The 13,359-nt window shown below is 55.9% G+C and overlaps 1 protein-coding gene across 1 annotated transcript; it reads left to right on the forward strand.

Annotated features, from left to right (window-relative positions):
* Positions 1 to 1,607: 1,607 nt before the first annotated feature.
* Positions 1,608 to 7,006, forward strand: SURF6 (surfeit 6). Its single transcript, XM_081279897.1, has 5 exons — positions 1,608 to 1,805; positions 3,046 to 3,249; positions 3,703 to 3,791; positions 4,628 to 4,840; positions 4,990 to 7,006. The coding sequence occupies exons 1-5, from the start codon at positions 1,712 to 1,714 to the stop codon at positions 5,467 to 5,469; spliced, it is 1,080 nt and encodes a 359-aa protein (XP_081136023.1). The 5' UTR covers positions 1,608 to 1,711; the 3' UTR covers positions 5,470 to 7,006.
* Positions 7,007 to 13,359: the final 6,353 nt, after the last annotated feature.

The raw sequence follows: 13,359 nt of genomic DNA on the forward strand, positions 1-13,359 counted from the left end.
AATACTGCCCTGGGACTCCTAGCAGCTTCTGCATAACTCCTTGCTCTGCCTGGATGGCTTTGGGCTCCAGCCTCGTGGGTGCTCCCAGTAGGTCTTGGATATTTGGTGAATGAATGGAAAACTTGCTGTTGCACATCACATGGTTCGGGAATCAGTACTTGGGTATCATCTACTTCTTAATGCCACTGAGTCTGTGCTGCTACACCTGCATTTCAGAGAGAAAGAGGACACAGGCTTGCAAGAGGTGAGCTGTGCCTATAGCCACAGAGTTGGGAAGTGAAGTGACAAACAGGATTTGAACTCTTAGGAGCCAGACCTGTTAGGTGCAGGGCAGGCTGAATGAATGTCAGCTGCAGGATAACCTGGGGAACTCTAACTTCGCTGTCTGGTCCTTTATCACCTGTTTGCGTCAAGGCTCAACAGTCGACCCCCACCCATCTGATGCAACAGAAACCCACATTTGACCCCTGCTGCATCTGCCTGAAGGCAGATGACACCTGTAGCAACTACTGTGATCCAATTTTGTACGCCAACAAGGCAGCTTGCACACCAAGAGACCCCATGAGATTTGGACTACAAAAACTCTCCTGCTGGGCCCCCTCTCTTGCTCTTTTTTCTCTCTTTGCTCCCCACCCCCTCTTTCTCTCTTCTCTTTCTCACTGCTGCAATAAAGATCTCTTGGTTTCTCCCAGTGTTGTGGTCACTTTCAAGACCCAGTACCTTTTTGGTACCAGGCCTACCTTTGACATGCAGAGACTACAGTGCTAAGGTGGCTGCAGTGGTGGTAGACCAAAGACTAGGGCTGCATCCAGTGGCTATCCACCTGCTTCACCTCCTTCCCATGAGGAAGATCACTGTTCCTGATATTGGCAGCCAAGGATCCAGCTTTGAGGAACTGCAGCCTGTCACCGGGGAGCCCCAGACCTCAGGAGCTGGCAAGTGGGAAGGGGGGGGGGATCAGAAACTTGCTCATTGCTCAGAGGGAGTTTTTATTGATAAGATGTGGGGTGGTCTCCAGCATTTTAACTGTGGGAAGTTTCTACGAAGCCGCTAAGGAGAAAAGGAGTCCCCTACACCTGGAAGCTGAGAGCTGGAGGAGGGGACTGGAAAGAACTGGCCCCGATGAGGGTCTTGAATAACCTAGAAGCATCTTTCGAATCATGAATTTAATTTGCTGCTTCAACACCATATTTCCCATTCAAAAGCGGAGGGGTTTCTTCTGCCTCTCCAGCCCTGGGAGAGACGGCCTCCACATCCCGCAGTCTCTCGAGCCTGTGTCGGAGGGGTTGTAGCCGAGACTTCAGCTACGCGTGTTAGAGTAGCCGGTGGCCGCCACGTGACCAGCCCCGCTCAACGCCGGGCTCCACCGCGCGGCAGGGGCTGGGCGGAGTGAGGAGCGCCCGTCGGAACTGAGGCGAGCGGTGGCCCCGCGACCCCAGGCTCCGTTTTGCATTAGCGGGAGGTTCCTTGGTCCTCAGAGCGGACAGGGTAGCGCCGCGACGCACGGGCACGCACGTGCGCGAGCAGGAGCCGGGCCTGAGCCCCGGCCTCACTCGTCCGGGACGCGGCGGCGCTCGGAACTGAGCCGGGGGCACCGCGCAGGCCACACCCCTTCCGGCGCGGCCAGGCCGGACCAGGCGAGCGCGGGCGCGGAGGCAGGCACCGCCAGACGAGCGCCGAGCCGCCGCGCCGGGCCCACGAGTGTGCCGCCATGGCCTCCCTGCAAGCCAAGGACGCCTACTTGCAGGACCTGGCCAGGAAGATCTGCGCCCCGCAGGGCCCCGAGCCACCGCGGCGCGCGCGGGGTAGGCGGGCCGAGCTGGGCCGGGATCGGGTCGGGTCCGAAGTCGGTCTGGCTGGGATCGAGGTGGCCTGGGGCCTGGCGGAGTGCGGTCGGGGTCTCACAGCTCCGCGGAGGCTCGGAGGAGGGCAGGAGAGCTCGCGTCCCGCCCCGCTCCTGGGGGGCTCGTGGGTGCGAAAGCTGCCCTAGGAGCAGGGGCCAAGGCAGGAGGCAGAAGTCCTTGGCCGGAGAACGCGTCGGTCTTGATTTCCTTGGCCTGTCTTCAGCGAGAGGAAGATCAAGAGCTGTTTTAAGGGTCTAGATTAGGGGCCGGATCCAGTCCAGGAGAGGGTCCGCTGGAGTCAGGACCAGGGGCTTCGCAGGGAGCCCCACTCCAGGCAAGGGCTGGGGCAGCCATCTGACCCCAGTTAGCCCTCAAGTGGACCAGAGAGTCTGTGAAATGCCGAACAAAGTGTAATCTACCTTACTCTTGGGCATTACCCTGACGCGTGGCCCCGGGGTAAAGGGAGCACCCCTGCTCTCAGCAAGCCCCCTCCTGCCAAGGAGGACCGCTCCTCCCCTGGAGCTGCTGGGGCTGGCCTGGTGCATCTCCAGCTCTCCACCTGGAGTAGACTGTAGGGAGCAGTGAGCAGTCAGGCAGAGATGGTAGTCAGAGGTGGAGGGAGGGAGGAAGAGGGCTCCTGCCATGTGGCAGGAGAATCTCGAGCTCAAAGCCAGCCTCAGCAATGGCCCGGTGCTAAGCAACTCAGTGAGACCCTCTCTCTAAGTAAAATACAAAATAGGGCTGGGGATGTGGCTCAGTGGTTGAGTACCCCTGAGTTCAATCCACAGTACTTAAAAAAAAAAAAAATAGGAATGGACAGGGGCTTGATTCCCACTCAAGTCAGCACACAGGATTTTGTTGGGCAGAGGTGCCATAACTTGCTGCTGGGCATGGATGTGTGAGTCTCCCTAGCTCAGGTGCTGAGCTGGTGCACATCCTGGGCTTTGTGCAGGAGAATCCTTTGTGCTGGGTCCTGCACGTGGTTGTGTGCTAGGTTTTGGTGTGTGGCTGCTCTGTTTTTGGAACTTTTGTTTCTGAGCACTGTGGCCTAGTGTTGCTGGCTCCTCTGCCTACCTGAAATCTACCTGATTTCCTTCATGGGATCAAAGTCCTTGTGGGATCAAAGCCTTTGTGAGACCTTCCTGTTGCTGTGTGGGGCATAGAGATTGGAATAGCAGCTTTTTGTCACTTTATATCTCAGCTAGTAAAATTCAAGGCTCAGAAGCTTCTGGACCCCGAAAAAAGAAAAGAAAGAAAACACCAAAAAAATTCCGGGAACAGGAACAGAAGGCTTCAGAGCACAAAGCCAAGACCCTTGGGGAGAAGAAATCTCCAGTGGCTCCTGGGACCAAGAAGCCAACAGCAAACAAAGAGGAGCCTTCCATCTCCACAGGGGCCCCTGCAGGTAAGGGGCTCCAGGGCAATGGGGTGGGGATTAGATGCAAATGTGGCCTCCTCTGCTCTTAAGTCACCATCAGGGCACTGGGTATTCAGAGCTTCCCAGAGAGTGAAAATCACAGAAATGCAATGGGTAGTAGACTATGGTGATCTGGGCTATGTGGACCAAGACCATGGAGGACATGGCTATGAGTTTCTCAGCATCTGGAGCAGTGAGACTGGTAGGAAGAATTTTTTTGTACCACAGTGACCAGATATAACCATCCAATCCAGGAGGCTGTAGGGGCCAATCCACATTGAAGAGGAGGATGGAGTGGAATTTAATGGATTGGCCTGTAGATCCGCAAGTGGCCACTGGGGACAGGAGGGCAGTGAGTACAGGCTGAAGCTTCTTAGGTATTGGGCCCTGGGGAAGGACATCAAGAGGGGCCTCCTTTCAGCCCTGTCTCCCTCCCTGCAGGTGGCCAGGCTGCAGCACCTGATTCTGTCTTTGCCCTGGATGTCCTGCGCCAGCGGCTGCATGAGAAGATCCAGCAGGCTCGAGGCCAGGTAGGTGGGCCACCTCTGGAGCACTCATCAGTATGTCTTTGGAGTGGCCTCCCTACCCAGCTCCATGCTCGGGGTGGGAGGGGGCTCTTAGCAGGGAGCAGGGTCTGCCCTGGGGGAGCAAGTGCCCTTCCCTGCTTCCTGGAGAACCTCAGTCCCGGGGTCCCTGGCCTTTTGCTTGCTCCTCTCTCCCATGGGTCTCAGAAGCCCAGCCTTCTCCTCTGGGAAGCCACCTTTGTTGGTGCCACAACGGCTAGCATGGCCCATCTGTTCTTCTAAAGGTCACCATGAGATGAGGTGACTGGCCAGCCTCCATTTTTGTGCTGAGTAGTGCTGTTTACTCTCTGACCTGGGCACCCACCTTTCCCTGGGACCCCTCCTGCCCACCTCTGCTCTGCAGACGGCTTCAGCTTCTCAGCCTCCTGGGTCATGACCACTGGCCCTTCCCTGGTTCCTAAGAGGCCGTCAAGGTCCTGGGCCCTCATTCCTGCAGCACAGGGCTGGGTAGGTCTGGTGCAGGGCACTCTTGTTGGCTGTGGAACTGAAAGGCCGTTGGGATGGGGCTGCAGTGCAGAGCCCTAGTGCACAGGACCGGCCTGCTCATGCAGAACCAGGCCCCGCTCAGAACTGGAGTGATGCGTGTGGCAGTTGGTGAAACTGCGATTGGCCTGAAGCTGGAAGCCACCCTCTTGTCCCTCACCCTGGAGCCACTGGTGCCTTGGGCAGCAGTCCTGTTGAGGAGCTCCTCTTGCACCTTCCAGCCCTAATTCCATCTCCGCCCTGTGTCAGGGCGGGGCCCTGAGGCTGGGAGGACTCTGAGCAGACCCTGCTTCCCCCAGGATGGCACGCTCTCTGCTGCCAAACTGGAGAAAAGGCAGCGGAGAAAGCAGGAGCGCGATCGGAAGAAGAGGAAGCGGAGGGAGCTGCTAGCGAAGGAGAAGGAGAAGGAGAAGGAGAAGGTGGCAGCACAGGCCGGAGGCACTGCCGCGGTGGTGGCTCCCCCTGCAGCGGTCTGCGCAGGGCCGCAGGAGCCAGCGCTGATCTTCAATAAGGTGAACCGAGCAGGCTCCGGGCCCTGGCCTGTCCCCTGGTTGGCTCTGTGGCCTCAACTCCCTCTTGGGTGGCAGCAGCCGCGTGGTCTGGGTGCTTGTGAGGTGGGGTGCCAGTTCTGCGTTGTCACCGACCTGCTGCTCGTCCCTAGGTGGAGGTCAGTGAGGAGGAGCCAGCCACCAAGGCCCAGCAGCGGAAGGAGAAGCGGCAGAAGGTGAAGGGGAACCTGACCCCTCTGACAGGCAAGAACTACCGGCAGCTGCTGGAGCGCCTGCAGGCGCGGCAAGGCCGGCTGGAGGAGCTGCGGGAGCAGGACGCAGGGAAGGCCCGGGAGCTGGAGGCCAAGATGAAGTGGACCAACCTGCTGTACAAGGCCGAGGGGGTCAAGATCCGTGACAACGAGCGGCTGCTGCAGGAGGCCCTGAAGCGCAAGGAGAAGCGCCGGGCTCAGCGGCAGCGCCAGTGGGAGAAGCGCTCGGCCCACGTCGTGGAGAAAATGCAGCAGCGGCAGGACCGGCGGCGGCAGAACCTGCGCAGGAAGAAGACAGCCAAGGCTGAGCGGCGCCTGCAGAAGGCCCGCAGGAAGGGCCGCGTGCTGCCCCAGGACCTGGAGCGGGCGGGCCTCGCCTGAGCACCCCGACCCTCCCACCGCGAACCCTCCCCACCCTGGCTGCTGTCTCTGAGACTTCAGAGCTCCCAGGTGATATGTGACACTGGGCACAGCCCGAGGGCAGCAGATGCCATCCTCGTCTCCCAGAGCTGCCTGAGGCTCGGATCACATGCTGAGGAGAGTGGGGTGTCTGTGTTGTCGGTGAGCAGGGCCAAGGCCTGCAGACCCACAGGAGTGGAGAACTAGACCCAATCCCAGAGTCCTTGTAGGGTGGGAGAGCTTCCCTGAAGTCTGCAGGTTGCCGGGGAGCCCTCCTCCAGGCCCTCCTGCCTTTCCTGGGTTCCCAGGGGTCCTGGGCAGGAAGAAAAGGGCCTTGGTCAACTGTCCCATTAGTCCAGGGCTCAACAGGAAGGGATGCAAGCCCAGGGGACTGACTGGCTCCCATAGCTGGGAGAACCAGGGCCAGCCAAGCACTGCCCTTCTGGGGATGCCCTCCTCTTCCCTGTGGTAGTCTCATCCTCTCCTGTTCCTCAGTAGTCCTAGGACAATGTTTTCCCAGCTCAAAATCCAAAGAGGGGAAGGGAGCTGTTCTTCCCAGGCCCATGGGGTGTGGCTCAGGCTGCACAGTCACCTCTGGGCATTTGCTGGCTCAAGGGCTGTGTAGTGGTCAGCGAGCCTCAGCACCCTCCTGGAGTCAGGGCAGAGGACTTTCTGTGGGTACAGGGCTGAGGGAAGCCTGCTTTCACCAGATGAGTGGGTAGGAGATGGGGACAGGGACCTCAAGTGAGAGCCTGGATGCAGACGGGGGAGCGCGGCTGGACATTTCCCTAGTGTCTTGAGGGAGCATCCCCCACTGCCTGAACAGCTCTTTAGAAATGGGCTGCTTGTGCTGATTTGGTGGCCCACACTGGTGATCCCAGCACTCAGGAAACTGAGGCAGGAGCTGGAGGATCAAAACTTAGAGACCAGCCTCGGCAATTAGCAAGACCCTGCTTCAGAATAAATGAAACAAATGAGAAGCTGGGGCTGCAGCTCAGTGGCAGAGCAGCTGGTTCAATCCTTGGTACCAGACCCCCGGGGGAATGAGTGCTCCCCGCACACACACACACCAAAGGCTACTATTTAATAAAACAGGCAGAGTACACCTATGCACACAGTGGAAAGGTCCAGAGAGAACAGGCCTTGGGTGGGGTAGGTTTCTGTACTCTTAAGGCCTTTGCTGTGGCCCAGTTGAAATGTCCCATACGGTTATTTTCTTGTAAAGGAGTGGGCTGGGGGAGTTCAGCTGGTTGGCAGCCCCCATCGCCCTTGGTATCTGCTTGGTCACTGCACTCAGGCCCTGCTCTTCTGGGTGGCCTCCACCAAAGTTAAGCCCAGTGAGGGGCACTGGGGCCTGAGGTTCTGCTCCTAGCAGGGCTCCTGTTCAAGTGGCTGCCCACGACTCCTGCTGGCTGGCTGAGGCCCCAGCAGCTGTGTGCTGATCTGATAACTCTGCCCCATCCTGCTTCCTGCACTTGGTCACCACAGGCTATATCCAATAAACCTCTTGCATTCCTAATTTGGCCTCTGTCTGTTTTCTGGAGGGACACACAGCTCCCGGTACAATGCCAAGTAAGTTTTTTGTTTGTTGTTTGGTGCTAGGGATTGAACCCAGGTCACTTAACCACTGAGCCTCATCCCCAGCTCTATTTTGTATTTTATTTAGAGATAGGGTCTCACTCAGTTGTTTAACCATTGCTGAGGCTGGCTTTGAACTCGCAATCCTCGTGTCTCGGCCTCCTGAGCCACTGGGATTACAGGCGAGCGCCACTATGCCCAGCTAAAACAGATCTTAAAAAGCATTCTTCTTACCTTGTTCCTGATACTCAACACTCAAAAATCTACAAAATTAGTAAAACAGTAGAGGATAAGAGAGGACACTGTGTTGCCAAGTCCTAGGACCTACTCTAAACTTCTGCCTTTGCCAAGCCCTCCCCAACAGAGAGAAGGCGGTGGCTTCTGGTCACCACCCCTGCTTTGACAACCTTGACGAAGTTAACCAGGGCAGTGACAGTACCTCCCTGCAGCTGCCCATTTCTTCCTGGTTTTCTTGGATGGGAGGGACTTGCCTTTGGTGAACTTCAGAACCTGACCAGCTCGCTCCCCCTCTCCAGGGAACCCTTGCTTGGCACCCAGTCTCCTCCTCTCTGTGCCTTCAGAACGGGGAAGGTCCTTTGCTCTCTTTTCTTCCTTTTTATAAATGTGTTGGGAGTCTGGAGCTTAGTCTTGGCTCCAGGAATCTGCCTCCTTGGCCGCCTCATCTGCTTCTGTTTCTTTGCTGACCCCAGCTTGGAAACCGCCGCTCCTGCCTGGATCTGCCCTCCGTCCTCGTCCTTGCTGTCCCTGCCTGCATTACCATTCTGGGCAGCCAGTGCGGGGTGCCTGGCCTGGTCTTCTTTGTCTTGTCCTCCTCACTGGAGCTGCTATCAGTCTTTCTGGCCAGGCTTCTGGCTGCTGCCTGCAGGCTGCTCAGGGCTTGGGTGGCTCAGGGATGGAATTCTTGGTGGTGCTGCCTGGGCTGGAGCTTCATCCTCAGGGCGGAGCTCCCTGAAGTGCTTCTGCCACCTTTGCTGTGTCCGTCCGGTCTTGTGCTTGCTCTGGGGATGGCTGCCTTAGCGGGGCGTCTTCTCTTCCTCAGAGTTTGACTCAGACCCATCGCTACTGTCCACACTGCTTCCCACAGACTCTGCTTCCATCTCCGCTTCCTAGGGGGCTGGGTTCCCAGGGACGTCTTCAGTGGCAGGGCAGGAGGCGGGGGACTGAACTGCAGGGACCTGGTGCTTTCTTTGGGGTTTTTCTCTCCTCACTGGGGCAGTCTGCACTGCTGGAGCTCTTCGGTGCAGGACAACAGCGGCTTTCCCTGGGAGTTGGCCCATGACTTGCTTCCAGGTCCAGTCTTCTTGACTAGCCTGGTTTGGCTGGGGCCTTTGCCTGAGCTTTCACTGCCACAGGATGCTGTCTGGCTTCTTGTTCTTTGGCACCTCATCCTCTGAGCTTGAGCTAGAATCAGGCGTGTTGCTCTTGGCTTGGGGCTTTCTGGGGAGCCTTTTTGTCCTCCTTCTCCTCCTTGCTGGATTCTCCACTGCTGCTGCTCTCTGAAGCTTTGGCTGCACGGGATGCCATTAATTTGGCCTCTGTCTGTTTTCTGGAGGGAACACAGCTCCCACTAGGAGGCTGTGACTGGGATTGAGAGTCTACTATAGCTGGCAGGGGTGATGCACCTTCAGGGAGAGGGTGGGACTGGACATTAGGAACGCCAGGCAGTCAGTGTAAGCTCAGAACTAGTATGCTGCACTAGGAGGAGCAGAGGTGAAGGCAGGCGTGGCCAGGCGGGCAAACTGAGGAGCAGGAAAACCGATGGCAGGAAGGACTCACAGACCTCTCACGGGTGCACTCCCTTGTTTGGGTGGGGGGGACCAACCATCTCCAGTGCTCACTTTGCTCAGCACACACAGAGCCTGTGCCTGCACGCCCTTTACCCTTTACTCTTAATACAATGAGTATGGAGCTCCTCTTGGTGCTCATTTTTAGAGAGTCCAGCTGTTGCTCTTTAGTGTCTTGTACATAGGAACTTTTTGTTTGTTTGTGGTGCTGAGCCAAATCTCCAGCTCTCAGGACACAGGCTTTTTATACAGGTTGAACTCCTTCCCAGGTTTTGTCTTTTTTAAAAAACAACCATGCACATTTTTTTCATCTTTGTTGGGTCCTATTTATTTGTATTCACTTAGGGTTATATTTATTTAAGAATATAATATATATTTGTCTTCACTTAGAGTTATATTTGTTTAAGCTACCAAGGCAAAAGAATGTTTACAAGGTATTTTTAAATAAAGAGCTGTTTTCACTTACATGTTGTAATTTTTTTTAAAAAAGAATCTTTTGTCAAACTCAGAAACATTTCCCCTCAAGTTTTAAAAAGTAATATTGCTCTATATTTTACTCTAATTTATTTACATTTTGCTTAAATTGTATTTTGAGTAGGTAGTGCATTAACAGTTTCAGACTTAAAAAGGGCACTTAAAGGTTCGTGCTGGACCCTTGCTGTCGGGTTCTGGGCGCCAGATGGCATCAGAACCTAAGCTCTCGGTGAGGGCGGGTCTGGACCCTGTGGGGCGGGGCGTCAAATGGGCGGGGGTCGGCTGGAAGCCTGCGGGACATCAGGGCCGCGGGACCGGGAAGGAGCAGGACTCTTGGAGAGGCAGATGGTCTCGGTTGCTGCCGGACCGGCGCGGGCGGCCCCTGTCCTGGCCACAGTCCTGGGTATGATAGTCCTCCCCGCGGGCAGCCGCGGATGCTCCTTAGCGCCCCTGTCCTCTTGCGACGCGGCTGCCCTGTGCTTCACCCGGTTCCGAGACCCCTGGCAGAAGGTGGCGACAGGTGCGGACGCGGAGCCGTGACCGCGCTGCCGCGATCATAGGCGGTTTAGTGCGCGCCCCCCCGCCCCCCCCCCCCCCGTCTGTTGGTCAGGTTGGGAACTCTCCACGCCTCTCTTGGTCCCTCTATGCTCACCTGCCTTTCCCCGAACTGGAGTTCCTAGTGTGACCCCCGGAGCCCGTTGCAGAGTCGCGGAAACGCCCGGTGTCCACCGCGCCGGTCCAGCAGTGCATGTGGCCCCCAGGCGCCCGTGGAGGAGGTCTGCGGCTCAGCAGGACCAGGTGCTTGCAGTCGGCGGGGAAGTGGGAATTGTGCGGACAGCAGAGCGCGAGGGGACGTGGGAACCCTGGCGGCCGGGTGCAGGTCTGTGAACTGCGGTGGGAAGGACATAGAACCAGGGCCGAGGTGCCCAGAGCCAGCACTATGCCTGATTTAGGGCACTGTTTAGGCACTGCTATGAGGGCGGCGGGGGGGGGGGGGGTTGTCGGACTGGGATTGTAGGGGGACAAGAGGTGTCTCCAGGGAAGGGTACCAGGATTTTCCAGAGAGAAAGGGCAACTGGATTCAGGACCAGCAGGATCCTTGGAATATGGCAGATAACTCCAGCACATGCCGGGCAAAGGCACAGACAGGTTTATTTAGGAAAACAGATCCACATTCAAGGGATGGGGGGAGCACTCTCTAAAGGGAGATGTCTTTGGGAAAAGCCAGGAATACTACTCAAAGGCCAACTCAGGCCTTCAGAGGGAGAGGCAGCAACTGGTGGGTGTGGGGAGTTAATGTTTCTAGAGGGGGCTGCAGGGGCTGGACAGGAGGTGGGGACAGGGTGGAACTGTACAATCTGAAGAGTTTTTCCTGTGTTTGCACTTTCCCTCATTTTAAATGGGTCTGGCCAAGGGCCAGCCACTCAAGATCTCCAGCTGTGCTTTGGGCATCTCAGGCTTGTGGGACTTTAAGATTCTCTCTCTCTATCCTAAAACCCCATCACAGAACTAGGAGAAGGATGAAATAGAGGGGAGGCCCTACTTAGCTGATGGAGGAGGACGCTGTATGCTGATGGCCCTGGGCTCACAGCTTGTGAGTATTTACTCTGAGCCAGGCCGGGTTCAGGAATTGGGAGGGTGGGGCTCAGGAGGCCCGTTTGCCCACTGGAGACAGGTTTGGAGAGCCGTGGAGAGCCGTAGAGCGCCGCCCTGCCTACATAAGAGGGAAGCACTTGGGGAATCAGGAGTTTATCCCGGGCTGTGGCCTGCCGCTCCTATTATGGCTAAGTTTTCTGGGTCCATCATGAAGCAGGAGAAAAGAAATAAGCATAGTTACAAAGGACTCTAGCAGGAAGGGGAAAGGAGACCAGCTCTAAATCGCCTTCAGTCCCCAAGCTGTCTCCTCCAGATGAGAACCCTTAAAACCTCCTTGGTCCTCCTGGGTGTGGTGAGTGGCTGAGATGCCTGTGTACCTTAACGCAACATTTTTGTTTTTTTTTTTTTTTTTTGGTGGTGGTGCTGGAGATGGAACCCAGGGCCTTGTGCATACAAGTCAAGCACTCCCAACTGAGCTGCATCCCAGCCCCAGCATGTGCTTTGGATGGACTAAAGCCAGGGGAAAGGTGCTGTTGGAGACTTAAGACATGGTGTATCCCAGGTGTCGATGTCAGCCTGGATGTCCCCGAAAGAAGCAGGCACGTGACCTGCCCTGTGTTCCGTGATTAAGAGGATTGAGGTCACCGGCTGAGGTCACCCTACCCACTTCTCATGTTCACTGTTCACCGAATTTCCTTTAAAAGAAGAGCCCAAGACCCCCAAAGAGCAGCTACGGCTGAGCGGCCCCACCCTTCTTCTGCATGTGTGTCCTGTTCCATTGCTTGCTTTACTGAATGAATCTTGCTCTCCTAAATAAATGCCTGCCTCAGCCAGGGTCTCAGATCCCTTTCCCTTCTGGGGACCTCCTCAGACCACGATGGGTGACATTCCCCGTTCTACTTTGTGTTTTCCCTTCCTTCCTCACTTCCTGCCTCCCACCCTCCTTCCTTTGTCCCTTTCCTCCCAGTGTGAAACACACAGGCTGACAAGTCTTCACACACCTAAACACCCAGTCAGGGGACAGCACACCCAGTGCCCGCGAGGCCCTCTGGCCCAGGACTCACCATCTCACCAGTCTGGGGCCCTTGGAGGACCAGTGTCTGCATGGGTGTCCTTAGCCCTGAGGTCTGGTGTGGGGCCTGGCCCATGCCTGGATCTGCGCAGAGCATCCCGAAGAGTAAGAAGTGCAGGTCTTTTGAGAAACCCAGCCCGCTAGTGCCCTTCTCAGGTTATCCCCATTTCCAAACATTTATTAATTCATCCAACAAATATCACTAAACACCTGAAGAAGCCCTGGTGCTAGGAAGGGCACCTGCCACAGTGAGCTAGTTGAGGAGGTGGTCTTAGAGACATGAATGGTGAAAGGCCTGGTACCTGCTGTACCAGGAGAGGAGCCAGCAGGGGGAGCCCTGCCCCCCAAATCAGCCACGTAGGCGGGGGAGGGCCGCCTGCTGAGGAGGAACCAGCAACTCAGTGAGGCCTTGTGCACTCCCAACTGAGCTACACCCCGCAGGAAGAGGAGCCAGCCTTCGAGAGGAAGGTGCAAGCTGGGGGTGGCTCCTGGCTGCTCTGTGGAGGGGCTTCCCAGAGAGCACTGGCCCCCTGGAGCACTGGCCAACCCGCAGTTGTGGAAAATGGGAGCAGGCCAGGTATAGCTGTCCCCATGAGTTTCACCCTTGTCGGGCAAGAAGAGGTCAGACGTCTTCCTTGGAATTGGTTGTGTTACTTCAGACCTGCTCTGTATGCACCCACCTTCTCTCTTCCTTACGCTTAGGACCAGCGATCTATGCTGGGTGGCATTTAAAAATAAAACAGATTTATTGAGGTGTCCTTACATATCATAACTTTCACCTCTTTTAAGTGTACTCTTTAATTATTTTCGGTCATGTTACAGAATAGTGAAATCAATTCAAGTTCCTTTGTGTCTTTTAACATTCATTCCACAGGCCCCTCCCAGCCTTGGGCCCTCACCTTCTGTCTCTAAAGCTTTGCTTCTTCAAGACATTTTTATATAAATGTGACTTTTTGCACTTATTTCCTTCACTTAGGATGTTTTAGGGGTATAGTATTGCAAAATTTGGTGCTATGTATTTACAGTTGCTATAGCATCTTTTTTTTTTTTGGTGGGGGGAGGTACTGAGGATTAAACTCAGAGGCACTTGACCACTGAGCCACATCCCCAGCCCTATTTTGTATTTTATTAAGAGACAGGGTCTCACTGAGTTGCTTAGGGCCTTGCTTTTGCTGAGGCTGGTTTTGAACTTGTGATCCTCCTGCCTCAGGCTCCTGAGCTGCTGGGATTACAGGCATGTGCCACAGCGCCCAGCTGCCATAACTTCTTGATGGTTTGTTCCCTTTATCAATATGTAGTGAATTTCTTTGTCTCTTTTGACTAATTTTGGCTAGAAGCCCATTTTAT

The sequence above is a fragment of the Spermophilus citellus genome (genome assembly GCF_964194105.1).
Source record: "Spermophilus citellus genome assembly, chromosome: 2".
Taxonomy (NCBI): domain Eukaryota; kingdom Metazoa; phylum Chordata; class Mammalia; order Rodentia; family Sciuridae; genus Spermophilus; species Spermophilus citellus.